This window comes from Lissotriton helveticus, chromosome 7 (assembly GCF_964261635.1).
Source record: "Lissotriton helveticus chromosome 7, aLisHel1.1, whole genome shotgun sequence".
Classification (NCBI taxonomy): Eukaryota; Metazoa; Chordata; class Amphibia; order Caudata; family Salamandridae; genus Lissotriton; species Lissotriton helveticus.
In genome coordinates, this window is record NC_136068.1 from 834,867,769 (window position 1) to 834,892,442 (window position 24,674).

A 24,674-nucleotide genomic window follows, 5' to 3' on the forward strand; every position below is an offset into this window, starting at 1 on the left:
GGCGGAAAGGCGTACAACAGACCGCAACTCTACTCGCGACGAAAAGCATCTCCGAGCGAGTGCCGCCTTGGAAATTCCAACGCGCAGAACTGATGACATTGCACGTTCTCTTCTGTGGCGAATAGATCTAACCAAGGCTCTCCCCACTGCTGAAAGAGGCCTTGCGCCACATCCGAGTTCAGGTGCCATTCGTGCACCGACGGCTGAGTTCGTCCGCCCTGGCGTTCAGGGAACCTGCCAGGTGTTGACCCACCAGGGTCACGCCCTGATGTTCCAGCCGCTGCCAGAGGTGCAGAGCCTCCTGCCTTCAGTGCAAGCCGGATCACCCGCAGCTCCAGAAGGTTGATGTGGAGCCGGGACTCCGCCGGAGACCAGAGGCCTCTGATCTCCGCCTCTCCCATGTGGCCCCCCCAGCCCTGGAGGGACGCGTCCGTCACAACTACGTGCTCCGGTTGGGGTAGGGAGAAGGATCTGCCGCTGACCCAATCGCGGTCCGTGAGCCACCACTGCAACTGTCTCGCAGTGCCCTCCGAGATCAGGACATGGTCGGACAGGTTGCCCTGATGCTGGGCCCACTGAAACTTCAGGTCCCACTGCAGAGCCTGCAGCCTCCACCGGGCGTGATGCACCAGAAGGATGCAGGAGGCCATCAGCCCCAGAAGCCACAGCGTCAACCTGACAGAGACTTGGGAAAAAGGCTGAAAGATCGGAATCAGAACCTGAATATCCCGAACCCGCTGCTCGGGAGGATAAACCCGAAACTGCGCAGAGTTCAGAACCGCTCCGATGAAGAGGAGCTTCTGAGAGGGGCACAGGGGTGACTTCGGCACATTGATGGAGAACCCCAGCAGGTGCAGGAGGTCGGCCGTAGTCTGGAGGTGGCTGACGACTATCTGGGGCGAGCCCGCCTTCAACAACCTGTCGTCGAGGTAGTGGAAGACTGAAACCCCTAACCTGCGCAGATGAGCTGCGACCACCGCCATCACTTTTGTGAACACCCGTGGGGCGCTGGTAAGGCCGAAGGGGAGCACGGTAAACTGAAAGTGCTCGTGGCCTACCGTGAACCGCAGGTAGCGCCGGTGGGCCGGCAGGATGGGGATATGTAAATAAGCGTCCTGCAAGTCCAACGCAACCATCCAGTCTCCTGGGTCCAGGGCAGCTAAGACCTGAGCCAGTGTCAGCATCTTGAACGTCACCTTCCGGAGGAAGCCGTTGACGTTCGAGGTCCAAGATAGGGCATAGGCCCCCTTTGCCCTTCTTGGGTACCAGAAAGAAGTGGGAGTAACAACCACACCCTACTTCTGGCACAGGAACGCGCTCAATGGCCCTCTTGGCTAAGAGGGCCGTAACTTCCTCTTGCAGAAGTTGCAAGTGATCCCCCGACACTCAGTGGTACTGCGGTGGGATGGCGGGAGGGGTCGCCTCCCCTTCGGACGATTTGCAGCACCCACCTGTCCGATGTGACAGTGCGCCAGTGGAGGTAGTGATGGCGAACCCTGCTCCCACCGGTGTCACATAGGCCTGAAAACTCGAACTAGGAAGGTTTTGAGGCGGATGCTGCAGGGGCAGGTGTGGACTGGCTTTGCCGTTGTCCCTGACCACCACCACGGCGGTTTTCACGTCCGCCGCTGCGCTGAATGGTAGTTTGAGGCCCGTGGCTGGCAGAACGTGTGAGGGCGCCCCTTCCTTGGCCACGAAAGGGGCGAAAAGCAGCCGTTTGCTGGCGCAGGGCCGAGAGGCCCAAGGACTTGGCCGTAGCCCTGGAGTCCTTAAAGCGCTCGAGCGCATGGTCTGCTTTGTCGCCGAAGTGGAGATGGCCATCGAACGGCATGTCCATAAGTGTGTTTTGGACATCAGCCGAGAAGTTGGCAGACCTCAACCAGGCGTGGCGACGAATCGCCACCGTCGTTGCCATCGCTCTGCCTAGTGAATCAGTAGTGTCCAGCCCAAACCAGATGGAATAACGAGCCACATCTCGACGCTCCACAAGGGCTTGGCAGAATTTAGCCCGGACCTCCACCGGGCATTCTGGCAGCACATCCGCGACCGTATCCCACAGAGAGTGGGTGTAGCGGCCCAAGAGGCATGCGGTGTTGACTGACCGCAATCCTAAACTCAGGGAGGAGAATACTTTCTTTCCGTATTGCTCGTACCTCTTGGATTCCCGGTTAGGGGGGAGCCGACGGGAATGCGGTCTGGGAATTAGAGGTCTGGATGACCAGGCTCTCGGGGAGGGGGTGGGTAGACCGAAAGCAAGGGTCGCCCAGAGCCGGGCGGTGGCGCCTGGCCACGTTCCTATCCACAGGCTGACCTATAGCGGGCTTGGACCAAGTGCCCAGAAGAACGTCTGATAAGGCCTCATTAAATGGCAGCAGAGGCTCGGACGAGCTTGCCTGCGGTTAAGGACCTCAGTGAGGAGGTTAGTCCTCACGGCCGCGACGGGGAGCTCAAGGCCCAAGGCCTTGGCTGCCCTCATCAGCACCACACTATAGGCAGCCCCCTCTTCCGTAGCCACGCTAGATGGGGAGACAAAGACAGTGACGGGCGAAGTGTCCAGACCACTGGCCTCCCCAAGCTCTCCTGTCCAGTCAGCAAAAGACTGACACTCACATGCCAGAGGGTCCTCAGACCCCTCGTCACCCATCGCCTGGTACTCAGGCTCAAAGGATGGGGCCGGGTCGTAGAAGAAAAAAATCTCCCATCGGCGTCGAGAGCGGCGCCGCTCTGACGCCGGACCTGAATCGAGGGCAGGACCAGGGACGGCATTGTCCTGGGACGGCGCTGGGGGCGACGCCCTTGGGGCCGGCGAGGTCGACCGGCGGCGACCCGGATTCAGCGCCGGATCCAGTGAGGCCCTGGTACGTCGGGACCAAATCGCCGACGGTGCCGGGGCCGAAGCACCCAGCCCGCGTGGGGCCCAGTCGGGACTGCTTGGCCCGAAGGCGTCGCGGAACCCGACGGAGGAGCGAGCAACCTCATGGCCATGAGGAAGTCATCAATTCCCCTCGGCGTGGCATTCTGCCCAGGGACCGGCGGGTATGGAGCAAGCCGCGACACCTGCGGCTCCGGCGGTGCCGCCCGTACCCCCGGCCGCATCGCGCGAGCGTCGGGGGGGAATCAGAGATGGTGCCTCTTTGACTTCTTGTGCCTCTTACCTGAGGACTTTGAGCCCGAAGACCGATCACGACTCCCGGAACTGTGGTGACTCCGGCCCCGCGACCGGTCCCTCGACCTCCTTTCGGACCGGGACCTCGAGCGGCGCGAGCGGACTGACGAAGCTTGAGTCGCTTACGGGACCGCTCCCGTCTAGCTTTAGACGTCAGGGCCCAGCAGTCGGATCAGGACTTGTCGTCGTGGTCCGGGTCTAGACAATGCAGGCACCGGCGATGGGGGTCGGTAACCGACATCAGTCGGTTGCAGTCGGCGCAGGGCTTGAACCCAGGCATCCCTACCGGCACCGTCGGAGTCGAGAGACTTCGATAGTAGATCAAAAAGGATCGTAAAAAGGTAGTCAAAAATTGACTAGGGTACAACTTTTTCCGGATCTGCGATTGCTGGCGTGGAAAAAAAGAATAACGGACGGTCAGCGCGCGGAGGCGGCGTCTAAGTACTCTGACGACGTAATCTCGGCGCCCAGGACGCAGACGACGGACGGGGAGCCGCGGACGACGCCTACCGACGCCATGGGTACTGCTACGCAAAAATTTCCGGATCCAGTCTGACGCCTGGGGATATTCTAAGGTAAAGATTCTAATAATAACCTGTTTCTTTCAGATACTTGCTTTTCTCTCTCTCAGAGACCTGCCTCGATGAAGCACAGGGAGGTACATACAAAAACATCACAAATATCTGTACCCAACACACACCCCAACACTGAGATACTCATTAGAACCCAAAGGGACTCAGATGTTACAAGGAATACACCAAACTAAGTTTTTAACTGGATGAATCTTTTCTTTCAGTATAAAAGTCACACTGCACCCGTACTAAAAAAAACTACTGGTTCACAAGGAATCAGAACAAGCATTTGCAATGCAATAGGTCTCGCATTATTAAAAGTTGGTGCTTTTGGCATTGTAAATGACACTGTTTTTTAATTATATTTATAGTTTGCAGTGGAGTGCTAATTTGACATATGCAATTATACCACTGTAGGAGACAATCGGAAGAGCAGGCAGGGGGGACTTGAAGAAAGAAAGACCAAAACAAGGGTCCAAGAGGTGGAGAGAGGCTGCAGGAAACATAAGGCTGTGGAACAGTAGGCAGGGGGGATTTGAGAAGACAGCAAGCGGCCATGTAACAGCCTGGGGCAGGGGGGGGAAGAGGCTGCAGGGGCTGGAGGAATTTGAAGGGAGAACGAGGAGAATGGCAAGGACCCATGAGGTGGTAGAGTAGGCCACAAGACAGAGGGCAGGGGTTGCATTCTAAGGCAGGGGGGCAGAGGGTGCACTCTAGGTGGACTGGCAGAAACCCTTATATCCTATATTCTAAATACACATCAGTGGTGCAGGATGCAGGGGCCTGTAGGGTGAGGTTGTTGTGGATGGGGTAAGGGCCACTATATTGATATAGTACATGCTTGTGTCCTTATACACACACTTCCCCGACACGTTATCCATATGCTACATTTGCATTCTGAATTTTCCATTAATGTTTGACTCGTAGGTGTGCCTTTACAGGATGTTTTTACACACCATTCTCGACCACACTCTTACAAGCAACAGACAGTACAACCCACAGACAAGCAGACGCGAATACACTAAGCAATAGAGTAAATGTGGCCTTTCTCACAGTCATTCTTGTCCTTAGAGTTGAATCGCAACACACAGACACCCAATTTATTGAAATTACTGACACATACATACACCGGGGCCTACAAGCTGATAGAGTGTCGCTCACTGACAAACACACATACTTAACGACGCATACACACAACCACGAAGAAGCGACAATCAAAACGCAGGCTCCCACGAGACTCTGAAACATTCATGCATACTTCATCAGGCACACACAACCCTCGCACAGAAACACCCATTCAGACACATGCTCGAACAGAGCTGACACACACTCGATGACTATCAGAAACACACGTACCCTTCTGCACAGAGCTACTCACACCCACATTTATGCGGTGACAAACACAAATGCTGGTTAAGTAGCTGACAGCTGATGGCAGCACAGGTGAAAAGCCCTCAGAGCTAATGCGTGTCTCCAGCTGAAAAGTGGCAATGAAATCAGCATGTGTGACATCCCTGAAGGGAATCCCGGGCCCTCCCTCACGCGCTGCTGCATCCACCCTGACAAGAAAAATCCCTCTCACCAACAGCAGGATGGCAACCGCGAGGAGCGACAACCCTTGCAAAAAACACCGGCTCACTATATTTTGGGAGTGGCGGCAGCGGCAAGCACACGAGATACCAGTCTTCAAATCCAAAGCATCTTAACGAGATCTTTTTTACACAACCGCGCGCAATGCAACTTTTCTTTCACACGTTCCAAAGCAGCTGTCTACACAACGACACATTGCACAAGACATTATCAATGGATTCAGATTGACAGGCCCAGGAACTCTATTTCTCAATCTGCTGCAACGCCGTTGAATTAACGTAACCTTCAGCTCTGTCTTTACTCTCCCATCGAAAACCCATTGCCATATTGTGAGACTGTGCCCGCATGCATAAAATGCGCATGCAGTGCATGTGCGCTTACGCAATTTGTGTAGGTATTTATACGTGCCGCATGTTTTCATACAATAAGTATGTGTGTACCTTTTCGTAGCCCTGCACTGTGTGAATGTGCAACGTGAGCTCCAAGCGTATGAACGCCAGTAAAGCCTGTGCAATGTGCTTATCCTCCATGTAGGAGAGTGGGGTTTGCAATCCTATGGTCACCCCAGATTTTTGCTTTTTGCTTCACTGGTTTACGACTTTCCCTAGCTGTGGGTCTGCCAATCAGACCCACAGCCTAGCTGTTCTCTCTCTAAATTGACAACCGTGTACTTTAGGTGCATTTACCAATTGGTACTGGGCCACCTTATCAGTCCCTGTACAGTGCACCTTAGGAATCCAGGGCATAGGTGTACCCATGGCCTACCAGGGGCTGCAGCATGTATTATGCCACCCCTGGCTGGCCATCCAAAACGGACACAACTGGCTGCAAGACAGCTGGGACAAGGTGGTGTAATCACCCTTTGCTTTAGATATAGTATACCTATATCTAACCCTAAAATGGACACATATATTCCTATCAGTCACTCCTATGGCAGGCCTTATCAATCCTGAAGGCAGAGTGCTTGGAATTATGTGAGATGGTGCTCTGGCATGAGCTGAGCCCGTCTGCAGCTTGCGGAACCAAGTCCTAATAACTGTTCCATGATAACGCTATACCATATACTCTTAAGTGCATTATAATCCTCGCGGTTGAATGCTAACTCTGGTATAACATTATCAAAACATGACGAGTAAGGTGTCATACGATTTGGAATACTACCCCCTCGCCAATTCTGGCGACGGGGGTAGCATTCCACCCTTCTAGAGGGACACGACATGTATGTAATTGTGAACCCCGGTTAAAGTTAACTCGAGCCTCAGCATCACAAAATGGATGCTGCCATCACAGACACAAGTCTGACCTCCTGCTGCTGGGAGTCCTTCCAGTGAGGGAGGCTTGGACAAAGGGTTTCCTGCCTTGGGAGGTGCTAGCACCACCCCAGACAGGACTTTGTGTATTGGGTAGGATAAGCCTGAAAGGAATGAGACATGCCTGGGGCACACAAGGTGCCCTGTGCATACACCGGTTCAAACCAGTTGCTGGGGCATCCCAGCCCCAGCTCTGGCGGGAAACCGGACAAAGGATAGGGGGTGTAACCACCCCCCTTCCTGGTCCCACCCAGGGGAGGGACTTAGTCAGTAGTGCAGCCCCCTTTAGGAGAATAAAGGTAGGAGCTGGTCCCATTCCAAATGAGATTATCCTGAACTATTCAACAAGAAGAAACTCTGTCCTTCGACGTTCTGCTCCACAGAAGACTGAAGAATCTCCCTTGTGGGCAAGGAGTGTCCACCCTGCACAAGCAGGCACCATCAAGCGTCCAGCAGCTTCCCTTTGTCGTCTTCCCTCGAGGATCCAGACTTCAGAGCCCGACGAGACCCGGATTCCCAGACCTCTCCGACCTCAACCTGCATCTACAGCAAAGCTGAGACCCGTCGGTGCGACGAGACACGTGGGACCGGCCATCTTGGAAGAAACTGCACTTCGCTTCCAGCACGACTCCAGAGGTAAACTCGACCAAGTGCTTTGGGACTGAGAAGCCCCAGCCCCGAGCAGCCCCTGCACCGAAGATCAGCCCTCCAGCATCCACGAGATCTGCGTGGGGTCCTTCTGCTTGGTTCCTGCTCGACGCGTAGTCTGGTCACTTGCCGGCTGGCTAGTGGCCTCCTAGACGACAAACCTTTGAATTTTCACTGCTGGTCTGGTTGCTCCAGACTGGCCCTTGCTCCCTTCCAAAAGAGGGGCACCCCGGACTCTCCTAGTCCGCACCAGACGCTTTTCCTCCTCACCGCGTGGGTTGCCTTTGCCAAGGCCTGTTGCCTCCAATCCCGGATCCAACACCGCCGACAGAGAGAGCCTGCGTGGGACAGCTCGTGCCTCCATCCTGGTCGTCCAAGACACCTCCTGGTCCACGTGGCTGCAGAGTCAAGCGTCCACTCTTCACCTGATCGCGACGTCGACACCTGGTTCCTTCCTGGTTCCACTCCAGTCACTGGCTAGTGACTGTGAACATTGTCCCCTCTGCTTTCAGGTCTCCTTCTTCAACAATCCACCCTTGGATTGCACCGGACATCTTCCTCCTGGTCGCTTACAGCATCTTTTCTTTCAGGCTCCATTGACTTCAACGCGAGAACCCGACGCACTTTGACACCTGTGCACCCGCAGTCCGTGGGTGAGGTAACAAGAGCATTTGTCGTTTTTGTCATACCTAGTCAGGATTGTCCGTACTCACCTTTAACTTGAACTGTACTGTCCATAGACGTTGTTACGCATCTCGCGTGTGAGTTCACACTCTGCACACGCGTTCCGTGGGCCTCCTATTACTTACCTGAAGTTAGTGTAGCGTGGTCCCATCGATCCTACAGCCTCTGGACAGCTCCATTTCCTTTATCGACTCTCACATTCCACTTACTTAGTATATGGTTTGTCGTGCCCCTAGGGCACCATTGTAATTTTGTGCGACTTGTAGTATTTTTCGTAAGAGTTTCCGCTCAGGCTACAGTACTGAGTCAGCCCTGATCGAAATGGCGGACTCAGTACGGTGGACACTTGACCGGGGCAGTGTTAGTGCTGTTGGATTTATCGGCGGCATTTGACACCGCCTCTCACCCCATTCTGCTAAGTAGGCTACGCTCCATTGGAATCCAGGGAACAGTGCTTAATTGGATAGGCTCCTTCCTAGCGGATCTAAAACAACAGGTTCATACCCCTCCTTATACCTCTTCAGTTAGGACACTCAAATGGGGGGTCCCACAGGGCTCCTCGTTAAGTCCCCTTTTGTTTAATGTTTACTTTACCCCTTTAGCTGAAATGATTTCACACTCGGACATTAAAACAACATCATACGCCGACGACATTCAGCTGCTTTTTACTTTTGATGAGCCATCTTCAACTACTTTTGATTGAGAAGTGTCTTAGAAGCATCGCAAAATGGATGGACCTGAACTTCCTCAGACTCAACGCGGGTAAAACGGAGATTCTAATCAACCATCCCCATTAGAATCCAATATATGGTGGCCGGAAGATCTGAGCCAGGCTCCCACCCCGAAGGATTCTGTTAGAAACCTAGGGGTCCGATGGGACCACCACTTATCCTTCGGGAACTAGGTCCAAACAGTATCAGCAAAAAACACAGTTGATGGACAGAATGTAGAACAATGTCATACATTCACCCCAGTACAAGGATCTGGGCCTAAATCCATTGTTTTTTTTGCACTCCACACCACCGTGGGTTAGACACTGGCTATATGCAAATCAGCTCTGACCCTGTGCCTCATGGGAACCTTTGATCGCTAAAAACGCACTTGTTCTGCCTATAAACTTCTGTCTGGGAATATCCGTTTTTGATCATTCAGCGCCGGGACACCCCATTGGGGTAGCTGTGCGCTTTATAAAATACACAAAAAAAAAATACTTACCTAGTTTGTAGCGTAGTCCCAGCGATCCTCCAGTCTCTGGATCTCCTTACAGTACTTTCCTTCCTCGCATTCCATTGTTTCTAGTATATGGTTTGTCGTGCCCCTAAGGCACACGTGTAAATATTGTGCTAACTCGTATTTCCTTCTTAGTGTTGTCATGTGCTTAGCCCTCTGACCTCATAAAGAGTTCAGAGGTGTTATTAATAAATATATTGTTTATTTTCATAACAACCTGTGTGGTGTCCTTTCATCTGGTATTCAACGGGTTATATTGTGGTAAAACAGCTGGCTTCACATGCCAAAAGAGTTTAGCCTAAGACTGCTTTGTCCATGCTACCATTAGGATAGCTGGTCTATAAGGTTGACTTACAACCAATCACCATAAGGGTTGTTTGGACTGATACAAGGTGATCACTAGAACTAGTGAGCATCATATATCAGGCCAACTTCTCACACCACACACTTCCTGTACTTCTCTGGAAGGTTTTTAAGAAGCATCTCCTCCCACTCTGTCCTCTCAAAGCATGACAAGAGTGCCACCAAGGAATATGCTACTTACCAGTATGCATCTGTTCTTGGCATGTAGGGCTGCTGATATTCATATCTTGTGCATAGACCGCCGCCTAGTGTTGGGTCCGGATGATTGCACATTGTTGTCCTGGAAGAGTCTTCGAAGTATCACGAGATAGGTGGCTCCTCCCCTGGACTACAGTGCGCATGGGCATCCTCTCCATCCTCAGATTGTTTTTCGCCATTGTGGCAGGGATGGAGTACGATACAGTAAGTGATGTCCATGCTAGAGATTAAGTTTGAGTGCTACAGCTGCGACAGGCACCGGGGAGGAGGGAGGGCGATATGAATATCAGCAGCCCTACATGCCAAGAACAGATGCATACTGGTAAGTAGCATATTCCGTTCGAGGCATGTGGGTTGCTGAATTCATATCTTGTGCATAGAATGTATAGCAGTCTCCCCCTAGCGGCGGTTGCCTGTGCCAGCTGCAGCGGTCTGAAAAAGAGTCTTGAGTACAGCTTGCCCTACAGCTGCCTGCTGTTTGGAGTGTACATCTACGCAGTAGTGTTTGGTAAATGTATGTATGGTAGTTCATGTGGCTGCCTTAGATATGTCTTCTAGAGGAATGTTTCCTAGGAGTATCAGGAATAGTTTGCGACTCCCCCTGGTCACCAGTGTCTGTCCAGGCTTTAGTCTGGTCATCCTGATCATTATCCGCAGGGTAAGTGTATTGTTCATCATAGTCATACCCCATATCCTTAGTAGAGCGTGTGGGTGAGTATGCAGAAGTGTCCTGGTCATGGTACCTCACATTCTCAAAAAGGACAGGCAATGTAGAAGAATCCCTCTTCTTTTTGAGTGGAATTTTATATGTTTCCAGAGTGTTTTCCGACCTGATTTTTCTCTGATAAACAGTAAGTCTGCCAGTTTCAGAGTCGATATATAGCTTTGACTGGTCATCATAGGAGGGCTCTTGGTACAATACGTCCTCTTCCTGAGGAGGACCCCTTTTCTCAAGGGACACCGTCTTGGGTGTTTCGACCCCGGTTTTCGGCTCGATTGCCTTAGGGCGTGCCGTTGGGGGCAGTCCGAATTTTATCGCTGGCAAAGCGTCTTGAGACTGACTGACCTTCTTTGGGGCCGGTGTCGATGTAGGACCGACTGACTGCGCCCTGTCGCCGTGCTTTTGGCCTTGCGTCGACTTCGGTGGCTGCTGCGTCGGAGGCACGCTCTTTTGCCTCGATCCGACCTGCTCCTTCGAGGCGCTCTTCGGTTTTGGCTCGAGGGCTTTGACAAGCTGTGGTCCGTCGACTCGGTGCCTCGGTTCGAGAACCTTCCGGGACTAGAGTCCCTTTTTTGTGTCGCTGTCCGTGGACGTCGACCTCATCGGGTCAACGCGCTTTGCTTTAGCGATGGACTTTAGCGCACCAAACTTCGGCTCGACGCCCTTTATGTTCGACCCCGCAGGGTTGTCGACACTTGTTTTAGTTGTCGAAGCCGATGTGTCCGAACTCTTCGATCCGAGAACCGTATTGAGCAGTTTCGGTTTCGTTTTTGACTCAACGGCTTTTGGTTTTGCTTTTAGTGGCGCGACCGATGGATCCTGTTGATGTATTCGTAGCCGGGCCGAGACGCGGGTGTAGGAGAGTGGGGTCTGCAATCCCATGGCCACCCCAGATTTTTGCTTTTTGCTTCACTGGTTTACGACTTTCCCTGGCTGTGGGCCTGCTAATCAGACCCACAGCCTCACGGTTCTCTCTCTAAATTACCACCATGTACCTTAGGTGCATTTACCAATTGGTACTGGGCCACCTTATCAGTCCCTGTACAGTATACCTTAGGTATCCAGGGCATAGGTGTACCCAGGGCCTACCAGGGGCTGCAGCATGTATTATGCCACCCCTGGCTGGCCACCCAAATCTGACAACTGGCTGCACGACAGCTGGGGCAAGGTGGTGTAAACACCCTTTGCTTTAGATATAGTATTCCTATATCTAACCCTAAAATGGACACATATATTCCTATCAGTCACTCCTATGGCAGGCCTTATCAATCCTGAAGGCAGAGTGCTTGGAATTATGTGAGATGGTGCTCTGGCATGAGCTGAGCCCGTTTGCAGCTTGCGGAACCAAGTCCTTATAGCTGTTCCATGATAACGCTATACCATATACTCTTAAGTGCATTATAATCCTCGCGGTTAAATGCTAACTTTGGCATAGCATTATCAAAACATGTCGAGTAAGGTGTCATACGAATTGGAATACTAACCCCTCGCCACTTCTGGCGACGGGGTTAGCATTCCACCCTTCTAGAGGGACACGACATGTATGTAACTGTAAACCCCGGTTAAAGTTAACTCAAGCCTCAGCATCACAAAATGGATGCTGCCACCACAGACACAAGTCTGACCTCCTGCTGCTGGGAGTCCTTCCAGCGAGGGTGGCTTGGACAAAGGGTTTCCTGCCTTGGGAGGTGCTAGCACCACCCCAGACAGGATTTTGTGTATTGGGTAGGCTTAGGCTGAAAGGAATGAGACATGCCTGGGGCACACAAGGTGCCCTGTGCATACACCGGTTCCAACCAGTTGCTGGGGCACTCCAGCCCCAGCTCTGGTGGGAAACTGGACAAAGGAAAGGGGGTGTAGCCACCCCCCTTCCTGGTCCCACCCAGGGGAGGGACCTAGTCGTAGTGCAGCCCCCCTTTAGCCGGATAAAGGTAGGAGCTGGTCCCATTCCAAGTTAGATTAATCTTGACAACCTTCCACGAAGAAACTCTTGACCTTCGACCTCCTGGACACCAGAAGACTGAAGAATCTCCCCTATGGTCAGGGAGTGACCATCCTGCTTCGCAGGCACCACCAAGCTTCTGTGCGGTTTGCTACAAAGTCCTTCCAGCCCGGAACCCGACGACCCAGCTCGACAAGACCCGGACCTCCAGACCTCCCTGACCTCTACCCACATCCACAGCACAGCTGGGACCCGTGGGTGCGACGAGCAACGTGGAGACGGCCATCTTGAAGAAACCTGCACAGCGCTTCCTGCACGACCCCTGAGGGTTCCTCAAGTGAGTGCATTGGGGACTGAGAAGCCCCACACCGACGCAGCTCCTGCACCAAAGACCAGCCCCCCAGCATCCCCGTGATCTGCGTGGGGCCCTTTTGCCTGGTTGCTGTACTTCCTGTTGTCTGGTCACTTGCCGGCTGGCTTGTGCCCTCTGAGACGACGACCCGAAGATTTCAACACTGCTGGTCTGGTCCCCCAGACTGGCCCTTGCTTCCTTGTAAAAGAGGAGCACCCCGGACCCTCCTGGTCCACTCAAGACGCCATCTTTGTTCCACCGCGTGGCTTGCATTAGCCAAGGCCTGTTGTCCCGATCGACGATCCGACACCGCCAACAGCAGCAGACTACGGGGGACAGCTCGTGCCTCCAGCCTGGTCGTGAAGAACAGCTCCTGGTCGGCGCAGCTAGAGAGAGAAGCGACCCTTCCTTCACCTGAACGCGGCGACAGCATCTGGTTCCCTCCTGGTTCCAGCACCGTCACTGGCTAGTGACCAAGACTCTGTCCCCTTCCTTTTCAGGACTTCCTTCTTCCTAGTTCCATCCTTGGAACCACCGGACTCCTCCATCTGGCTGCCTGCCAGCAACTTCTTGTTTCAGGCATCACCGGGATCAACGCAGCAAACCCGACACTACTTCAGCCCTATGCACCCGCAGCCTGTGGGTTAGGTAACTAAAGCTTCTAGGTCCTGAAGTCTGTGTCCACTATCCTAGTGTCCAGGTCCACTGTTGTTTTCCCTCCATCCAGCCGGGTTCGTCCGGAATCCGTAACATTGTAAACTGTAAGATCCATAGACGTTGGTACGCATCCCGCGTGAGAGTTCCCACTCTGCACGTGAGTCCCGTGGGCCTCCTGCTCCTTACTTACCTAGTTTGTAGGTAGTCCCACCGATCCTCCAGCCTCTGGATCTCCTTACAGTACTTTCTTTCCTCGCATTCCATTGTTTTGAGTATATGGTTTGTCGTGCCCCTAAGGCACTTGTGTAAATATTGTGCGAACTCGTATTCCCTTTTTAGTATTGTCATGTGCTTAGCCCTCTGATCTCATAAAGAGTTCAGATGTGTTGTTATAAATAAATAGACTGTTTATTTTTCATAACAACCTGTGTGGTGTCCTTTCATTTGATATTCAAGGGGTTATACTATGGTGAAACAGCTGGCTTCACATGCCAAAAGAGATTAGCCTAAAAGACTGCTTTTGTCCACGCTACTAGGATAGCTGGTCTATACGGTTGACTTTACAACCAATCACCATAAGGGTTGTTTGGACTGATACAAGGTGATCACTAGAACTAGTGAGCATCATATATCAGGCCAACTTCTCACAGCGGGGCTATCGAATGTTTGATATGGTCTTGGCTAAGGCCTTTCGGCTATGCCTCGACCTGAGCCTTTTGAAGTGTTTCAGTGTCTTTTTGGGGCCCAGTACCCACCACTGGGCCTGGTTCATCGCTCGAGTCGTCATCGACGGCTCCGATGGGGGACACGTCATCCCTTACCTCGTCGACGTTTTCATCGTTATCGACGTGTTCTTCTTCGTCTTCATAATAAGAAGTGGAGTCGTGCTCCGAACCTGGATCCGACGGCTGTTCCGGATCCTCAGTCTCGACGACCTCGTCGTCATCTTCATCGAAGATATTCACCGGGTAAGGCGCAGGCTTCGTTATTGTTTGTCTCGCTGCACGTCAAAGCCTAAGCGTCTTTTTTGACCAGAATCGAGCGCAAGCTAGACAGTTGTCCTCATTGTGGTCTGGTGATAAGCACTTGTTGCACACCGGGTGAACGTCGATGTGCGGGTATTTAGAGTTACAAAGGGGGCATCGTTTGAACGGGCTCCGTTCCATCGACGATCGGGCCTTTGGTGTCGAAAAGGCCACGCGGCTCTCTTCGACGTCCTGCTCGAAAAGAACTGGAACAAGAACTCGACACCGATCGAAATAACAATAGCGACAACCCCGAAGGCCTTATGGCCTTGTAGAAAAGTTTCCGAACTTGAGTAAAGAAAGTACATCCGAACCCAATGGCGGAAAAAAACAATCTGAGGATGCCCATGCGCACTGTAGTCCAGGGGAGGAGCCACCTATCTCGTGATACTTCGAAGACTCTTCCAGGACAACAATGTGCAATCATCCGGACCCAACACTAGGCGGCGATCTATGCACAAGATATGAATTCAGCAGCCCACATGCCTCGAACATAAGCATTTTTGCACTTAGAACTTTTATACCACTTACAGTATTTACACCAACTACCAACAATTAACATTTACACCTCATAATATAGATCCCTTCCACATTACACCTACATTTGTTCACCTAATTTCAGGCAACGTCTGTTTTAAGTACCACACTGTACGCTATTACACTTATGCCACTCCAGTCTACGTTATTCCACTGTATGATACTACACTTTACGCTATTACACTCTATGCCACTCCACTTCGTTCAATCACACCCCAATGTACGCCATTACACTCTACGCCACTCCACTCTAAGCCACTCTACTGGATTCCACTATATGGCACTTCATTCTACGCTGCTTACACTCAACGTTATTCCCCTGTACACCACATCACTGTACACCACTCCACACCATTCCACTCTACCTCACTTATTGATACACCACTACGGTATATGCTATTCCATTGTACCCCACTGCACTTATACTCCACTCCACTGTATGTTACTCCACTCTACCATAGTCTATTCCACAACACCCCACTGTAAAACACTGTAATCCACACTGTGGCACTCCATTTTACGACACTTTAAAGCACTCCATGCAGTCAATTCCGCTGTATGACAGCACTCCACTATATAAGACTTTACTTCACTGTACAAGAGGCCAAGGCACTCTATTCAACTCTACATCACAACATAAAACTCCACTCTATTACACTTATTCCATTCTATCCTATGCAACTCCGCTCAACTCCACTGTATGATACTTCATCCAACTCGGTCCGCTCCACTCTATGACACACTTCTCCACTGTATATAACGCCACTCTACAGAACTCTACTACACTGTATGAGCGAGGTGTGCAGCTCCCTTCTTTACTAATTGGCTGGGCCAGAGAGAGTGGGGTCCCCAGGGCCAAAGTTGGCCTGGGTAGTGGGCCACACAGCCCCTCCCCCTTCAGTAATTAACTGGGACCCAGGTGATGGGGTGCGAAGGGCAAATATCAGTCCGGGAGGGGGGCTGCATGCCCCCCCCCCCCATCTTGTTTACAATATGGCCAGGCCCCGGGAGATAGGGTCCCCGGGCTAAAATCGGCCCTGGAAGGGGGGTTTTGTGCTCCCCTCCATAATTACAGTGGCGGGCTCAATTGGATGAGGCCCCTGGGGCCAGAAACGGCCGAGGAGGGTGCATGAGCCCCTCCTCCCCACAAAATATGCCTGGCCCGAAGGATAGGTTCCCAAAGTTGAAATCTGCGCAGGGAGGGGGGGGCTTCATGTACCCTTCTTCTGTTGTCTGCATTTGGGGAGTTTTTTACAGGGCACGCCCTGCAGCCAAAGCCCCTCCAGTCACAGCCTAAACATATGGCAATTAAAAATTACTTTACGTTTTAAAAAAAGCAAAAACTATGAATTCACAGAAAAAAACAAATGTTACAGGGATACTACAGTTATGAAATAGCATTTTTTTTTAAACTGAGAAATTCACAGATATAGCAATAAAAACCATATAAATTCAATGAAAAAACAAAAGTTACAGGAAGGTTATAATTAGGAAATATAATTTTTCATTTTTTTTTTAAATTCAAGGAAATTACATTAACAAAACATAGAAATTCACTGAAAAAACAAAGGTTACAGAGTCTTTATAGTTAGGAAATAGAATTTTTTTTCCAAACGATAAGTTCATGAAAATGGCATAACATTTTTTTAAATTCAGACGTAATTAGGAAATAGAAGTAAAAAAACGTTAAAATTCACTAAAAACAAAAGTTACAGGGAAGTTATAGTTAGGTTCAGATTTTACACACACACAACCGTAGACTTCAGCAGGTCTAGTTGGAGTCATCTGAAATAACTGGTTCCCCAAGGTAACTAGAACTCGAGCATTCGCCATGCACTGCTAATTAACCCACATTTTACTTCACTCACAGCATCATCAATAATATCACTTCAACATTTGCTGTAAAATTATTAATGAGAATGCTGCACATGGTGTGGGCATTAGTTATAATGACATTATTGGGTGAAGACTCTTCCTTTGAATAACTAAGCTGGTGTCTTAATAATGGGCTTTTTGAAGCCGATTATCTTGCATTGTAAGACCAAGTTGAAGTGGATTGAATTTTGAAGTCATTTTGTGAGATTTGTCCCTCTATTTGGAGGTTGTGATGGGGCCCCTTCAACATGCAATGAAGTAGTCGTGGGCGCTTTTACAGAAACTCGATCATTCTCTGAAAACAAGCTGGAAGGTCCTCATTTTGCTAACCTGTGTGGCTTTTTTTAGGTCTCGACCTAAAGCATTGCGTTAGCGATGCTGGTTTGTCGAGATTTCTAGTAAGCGGTCCAAAAAGTCTGCCAAAATAGCAAATTAGTCACAGTTCATGTGATCTATGCGCGTGCACAAACCAGCCACGTCACAAACCACCATTTGTCTGTGCCTCGCATCAGACTTCAAAGGCTGCCGCAACCCCGCTCCCCCCATCAGATGTTCTTACGCGCTACATCCCTTTTCTTCACACTCTATCACATCCTTAGCGGAGCTTCACCTCACCACTTCCTCTGCCCAGCCCCACCCACCTCGTCTGCCCACCCTGCCCACTTCCCTCCCTAAAATGGCTTCCTAGCTCCCGGTTTCCTCTCTCGCTTCCTTGTTTAATATTGCCCTCCCACACAGTAGCAGCATTTCCCTGGTTGCTTTCCACCGTCGCTGCTTCCGCCCGGCCACCACCCTCCTACATAAACACAGCGTTTCACTTATTAGATAGGCCCCGACACAAATGCTGTGTTGTGACGCGCTGAATTCTCAGCACACACAGAGTGAGCCTGTTTGTCAACAGTCCTGCTGTGAACCTTGCCTCAGTTTCTGTCCACTCCTTTCTTCAGTTTTCTGCTTACTGCCTCCGAGCTCCAAAAGTTCCGAGCTGACTCTCTGCAAGCCCGCAGATGCTTTTTGTTGGGGGAGCCCTACCATGCCCAGAACAATAGGCAGGTAAGTAAAACTTCTAAAAAGGCCAAGTTAAGCAGGTCCCATACGCAAGTACAGAAAGTCAGTGTTCAATTCATTTCACACAAAAATGCAAGCTATTTGCAGTGCGTTCTTTAACCCAGCTGACATTCTCAAATCACAGCCCCCTCTCTCACGATGGCGCTCGGGGGGCTGCTAAGTAAGTCTGCTGTAATAGAAGCAAACTGCCCCACTGCAACTAAATACTCCACAGAAGTAGACAAATGTCACATGCGCTCAGCCTGGTAGTTGCATTTTGATGGAAACACGCAGCCGTCCCCATTCGTGATAATAAGTTAAGTAAAGCAAATTCAGTGGGTCTGCAAACATCCACATTCACTTTTTGAGGCAAGCAGCTTGCCCTCTATGGATTACTTCCTTATTTCACTGTTGGCTCTTTTCTTTCACTCTTCAGTGTCACACAGGGGCTGCACTGCACTAGCCGTACTGCACCATGTCTGAGCTCTGTCAGCTGCAGCTGAATCATTGTGGTGTCAACTCCACCCTCCATCACTCAGGGACACCACCGCATCGCTCGGGGGCCCCACCGCATCGCTCGGGGGCCCCACCGCATCGCTCGGGGGGCACCACCGCATCGCTCAGGGGGCACCACCGCATCGCTCAGGGGGCACCACCACATCGCTCGGGGGGCACCACCACATCGCTCGGGGGCACCACCACATCGCTCGGGGGCACCACCACATCACTCGGGGGCACCACCAAACCACTCGGGGGCACCACCACACCACTCGGGTGCACCACTCAGGGACCCCACCACATCACTCAGGGGCACCACCACATCACTCAGGGGCACCACCACATCACTCGGGGGCACCACCACATCACTCGGGGGCACCACCACATCACTCGGGGGCACCACCACATCACTCGGGGGCACCACCACATCACTCGGGGGCACCACCACATCACTCTGGGGCACCACCACACCACTCGGGGGCACCACCACACCACTTGGGGGCACCACCACACCACTCGGGGGCACCACCACACCACTCGGGGGCACCACCACACCACTCAGGTGCACCACTCAGGGACCCCACCACATCACTCAGGGACCCCACCACAGCACTCAGGGACCCCACCACAGCACTCAGGGACCCCACCACTTCACTCAGGGACCCCACCACAGCACTCAGGGACCCCACCACATCACTCGGGGGCACCACCACATCACTCGGGGGCACCACCACATCACTCGGGGGCACCACCACATCACTCGGGGGCACCACCACATCACTCGGGGGCCACCACATCACTCTGGGGCACCACCACACCACTTGGGGGCACCACCACACCACTCGGGGGCACCACCACACCACTCGGGGGCACCACCACACCACTCGGGGGCACCACCACACCACTCAGGTGCACCACTCAGGGACCCCACCACATCACTCAGCGACCCCACCACTTCACTCAGGGACCCCACCACTTCACTCAGGGACCCCACCACTTCACTCAGGGACCCCACCACAGCACTCAGGGACCCCACCACATCACTCAGGGACCCCACCACATCACTCAGGGACCCCACCACATCACTCAGGGACACCACATCACTCAGGGACCCCACCACATCACTCAGGGGCACCACCACATCACTCAGGGGCACCACCACATCACTCTAATACACCACCACATCACTCAGCCCAACCACATCACTCAGCACCACAACAGCACTGTCCTTGCTTGCTACCAACAAGCAATGCCATAGCCAATAGGATTCGCATTAGTAAAGTGTAAGCTATTGGCTTTGTGAATAACGATGCTATTAATTTATATACTTTCAAAGCCAGCACACATTAAAAAAATGTGTCATTTACAATACCAATAGCTCACACTTTCCTAATGCGAGACCTATTGCATTGCAAATGCTTGTTAACCATGTTGCTTCTCAGTGGAACAGTTTCTCACACACCTGGTCAAGTGGTGCCCCATCCAAGATAGATAACAGATGAAGGCAATTTAAAACTTAAAGGCTGATACAATATTTCAAACAAAGAAAACACTAAGCCACACAAACATCACTGACAAATTAAAATCTATTGAATGCAGCAACACAAAAAGACATATCCAAGAAAACTATTGCCAATGCAAATCCCCTGCTTATAACCTACCTTGGCTCTGTGTTCCACACTAGCTTTTCGATCAAGAAGAAGGCTTACAACCTCAGCACGGCCCTGGAAACATGCCAAAGTGAGGGCTGTATTCCGATTTGTCTCAATCTGAGCATTAATATCAGATCCCATATCAAGCAACAATTTCACAGCAGGAACATGACCATTCATCGCTGCCAACATTAAAGGAGAAATTCCTAGTTTACTCCCAGTCCTGGTAGAAAAAAAAAACATAGTTGGGGTTAGAAGATAAGTAGTAAATGTAATTCCCTTGATAAGAAATTACATTTCCAATTCAGGGTGGAATCCCTCCCAATCAAATCCTTTACCAAAAATTAGAATACTGATAGGGACGATAAAGGTCCTCATTGTCAATCTAGTGAGGAAACTTTTCCTCATGCTTTGTTTGTAAGTCCAGCTTATTTAAACCCTTGAAGGAAATGGCTTTCACTTATATGTAGACTGTTGGGGACTAGAAGTAGTATTGTAGCAATTCCATTGACAGACTCTAGTCTCCCAATTGCATGTTCTGTAGCCAAGTTTTTGGGATGGATGTGGGTTATTAGACAGCGAACGTACACCAAGTGAATGTCACAAGTCTATATCAATGTCTAAATATTTTAAACATTTCAAGAATATTCGAATTGGGCTCTTATGTGTTTTAGTGTATGGTGTGTCATTTTATCTTTCTACTTGGGTATTATATTTTCCTCCGATAACTTTCATGTTTATATTATAGTGTGCCAAACGGCCCTACATTTTATCAATTTTAACTCTCCATTCTATTTTTGCTTTTATGACATTTTTATGTCAAACTAAAGCTAAATGAACTGTAAATGCAATGTACACTCATTCTGATATACTCAAATGCATAAAACTGTATCCCAAGCATTTTTAAAACGGAGGACTGCATGCCAGAATGGCTCCTTTCATTTCAAAATCAATTCCATCAGCTAAGAAAAGGTAGTGGAACTTAAAAATGCCATAATCTTCAGAATGAGGGGAGGAGGGAGGGTAATGGAAATTCTGCTGAAGAAAACATTTAACAATAAAAATGTACAAAAGGTAACTAATGGATTTTTTTTGAAGAATTTATGAGCCAGAGTCAAGTTTTTAAAAGATATCCATCAGCAGGAACTGCACAAAGGTGTGTCTGAGAAAAAGAACATAAGCCAAACTAGAATTTATTTTGCGGGATATCAACATCTACATAAACAGCTTAGCTGACTTCCCTCATACCTTCGCTTTTTGCTAATCTAGTTTCCGGAAATTTCTCAAGTAATAATGAGCTTTCTGGGGTGAGAAGCTCAGTAACATTTGGGAGAGAATGTGAGCAAATGGCATTTTGGAAAGAGTTAAAGCTTTAATAAAGGAAGCATTTTCTTCTCCTTAAGACGTTTACAGTAACACACTAACAACTACAGAGTACAAGGATGTCTCAGCTTGCTCTGTTCGCACCAGAGTAATTTACTGTTGAATAATTTCACTCCAACTGCAAGGGACATATTCTCTCTTAGTAAGACCTTCGTGTTTTTGTGACCAGTAATTATCCCTTTCTACTGGTACACTTTTCTAGTGGATTACAGCTTAGTGAACAATGCAGGAGAGTGGTCCACTAGAAGGAATTCACCCATTACCCATGGACTTTTGGGGCTGGGTGGGGGTGGCATAGGTGCAATCATATGGACATGGGTGCAGAGGCAAAAAACCTGGTGGACGACAATCAAAGCTTCCCTTTAAAGGTGCTCCTTTGGATGGGGGCATAGGAGTCACAGACTACCAGGCATCACCCTCTTCAGTGGGAGGCAGTGTACTTCCAGCGAAAAACAGTCAGGGTTTCAACATGTGACTCAATCTTCCATTAATATGCTCTCCTTAGCAGTAAAACAAACTGACAATTTGCACCTGACTGAAGACAGTGGCTACTTTTTGTAATCAGGTACACTAGTCCAAGTCTGCACTGAATGTACCTAAATAAGGATGAACAACAGTGCAAACATGGAGTGTGTGCCCAATGTGTAATTCGGGCCATTTTATTTTTTTAATAAAAAAATAACAGGGTGGAGCTGGTCCTTCTTGGCATCAGGCCGCACCCTCCACCCTTGGAGCCCAAACAGTTTTCCTACCTCCCTGGAAGCCTTGAGCCTTAATACCACAGGCAACCTTATGGAAAGTGAGAGGTGAGCTCAAAAACCCCCACACACCTCCACTCCCAATTCTGCCTCCCTCTGGTGACAAAATGGTACATAGTGTTATGACCAGATGCCTCAACAGGACAATGCCTCACACCATTCCTTTTTGTTTTTAGTACTTGTCCCTGGTGCCCAGTGAGTTTTCAGCAAGTGAGGAGTTTTTGAATATTCTACTTGTATAAGTGACAAAAAGCTAAAAATAAATCTACAAGTCCTGTAGAGAAAAACACGTCTCACCTCTTCTCTAAATTATATTTACAGACCCAGAAACATTAACCCTAATAGTTGTTTTTCTTTTACATAAAACTGAACAAAAATGTTTTGCAAAAATGCTAAAATAAAATATCTTTCTCTAGGAAAAGTAGAACTATCATTCATCCCACAAAACAAACCCAAAAAAATGAAACCTCTTGAATAATTAATTTCAGGTGCTGCAGTGTGATCAACCCATAAAGCAAAAAGCAGTTTATTTACGTGAGCAGGTGCTTGTATAACAATCATGACTGTCCATCATGACAATGGGGCCTCTTAGGGCCACTCACATGGTGCTACAGTACAAAAATGTTTTTTAAAAAAGCTAAGAAACCTTTACAAGCTTAGCATCTAACAGATCAGGTGTTGTCTGTGTGTGAAAATCACTTTTTCTTTGAGATAAATGATTTTAATATTACATAGAATAAAGATCTTTTTGCTGTAGATTGAAACGAAAATGTTAAATACCCTGTAAGTATCTGTTCGTGGCATGCAGTGCTGTAGATTCACATGATATGCATATTCATGCCATCTAGTGTTATGCCCGGATGTGTGCACGTTCTTCTTCAAAGAAGTATTTTGAGTCATAAGGTGCTGTGACTCCTCCTCTCGCTGGTAATGCGCATGGTCATCAGTTCCACTGTTAGATTGTTTTCCTGCACAGCAGGTGAGGATGGAATGTGAAGCGAAGCCATTTTTCAGAGAGTTTCCATGCAAAAAAGGGAGAAGAGATAGGAAGAGACACTGCAACAGTCACAGGTGCCAGGGTAGAAGAGTGTGAATCTACAACACTACATGCCACAAACTGATGCTTACAGGGTAACTGTTCTAGGCATATGTGGCTGTACATACACAAGCTGTAAATCAGTCCTCCCAAAAAGCGGTGGCTAGCTTGTGGGTGTTGAAGCAGACTGAAAGTGTACGGAGCACTGCCTGACCAACATTAGCTTGTTGGCAGGCTAGCACATCCACACAGTAATGTTTTGTAAAAGTGTGAGGTGTGAACCAAAGAGCTGCATTAAATTTTTCAGCTGGTGGGATGATCCCCAGGAAGGCCATATAGTATCCCTTGTTCCAAGTGGATTGATCTTTAGGAGGAGTGGGCAGAGTCCTCTAAGCTTTAGGATAGCACGTGTGGATGTATTTAACGATCCATCTGGCAATGTCTGACTTGGATAGAGGCTTTCCCTTGCAAGGTTTAAAGAAAGCAACAAAACGTTGCGGAGTCTTCCTAAATGGTTTAGTTCAGTCAACATAGTAGATGAGGGTTCGTTTTACATCCAAAGCCCATTCTACAATTGAATCAGGATGTGGTAAAATGACAGAGGTTCAATGGATTGGTTAAAGTGGAGGTGAGAGATCACCTTAGGGGTTGGCTCGGAGATCAACTTTACCCCTATGAAGGTGGAAGAAGGGATCTTCCAGGGTTGATGCATGAAGCGCACACACACGCCCGAGTGAAGGGATAGCAACCAGAAACGCCACCTTCCAAGAGAGGAACTGAAGGGGGCAGGAGTGAAGGGGCTCAAATGGAGGACTCGTGAGTCTTGCAAGTACAATGTTGAGATTCCATGTCGGGGTGAGAGGGACCATGGGAGGAATGACCATTTTGAGACCCTTCATGAAAGCATTAATAATTGGAATCCTGAAAAGAGAGATGTTGTCGTTTCTGAAGGTAGGCTGCCAAAGCGGCCAATCGTAGTCGAATGGAGGTGAAGACTAGACCCGAAACCTGCAAGTGGAATAAGTATAAGAAAATGTCCTGCAGTGTGGCTTCAAAAGAATCAATATAATTTGTGTGACAGTAGGTCTGGGCACTTCCTTGAGAATGCTCATTCATTCAGGTGGAAGATTCAGGTACCCAAATTTAATGACCTCAGGAGCCAGATTGCAAGGTTGAGAGACCGGGGTCTGGGTGCCTGATTTCTCCATGGTTCTGCATGAGAAGATCCGTTGGGGTGCCTCTTATGCCGAACCAGAGAGAGTTTGTGCAGAGTCATGAACCTGGGCTGGTGGGCCCATGTGGTAGCTACCAGGATGAGAGTGAAGGACGTCTGCCAAAGACGCCAAACCAGAAATGGAAATAGAGGCAGAAAAGCATACTCAACTATCACTGAGCAGTTCATCCATAATGCATTGCCGCTGCACTGTGAG

The 24,674-nt window shown here is 49.8% G+C and overlaps 1 protein-coding gene across 1 annotated transcript in view; it reads right to left on the reverse strand.

The window, feature by feature from the left end:
* The window catches only part of ANKHD1 (ankyrin repeat and KH domain containing 1), a 1,380,661-nt gene that overhangs the window by 577,033 nt on the left and 778,954 nt on the right, over positions 1 to 24,674 (reverse strand). Inside the window, exon 20 of the mRNA XM_078653327.1 lies at positions 20,077 to 20,290. Within this exon, the coding sequence (XP_078509453.1) occupies positions 20,077 to 20,290 (214 nt within the window). The remainder of the gene's footprint in view (positions 1 to 20,076; positions 20,291 to 24,674) is intronic.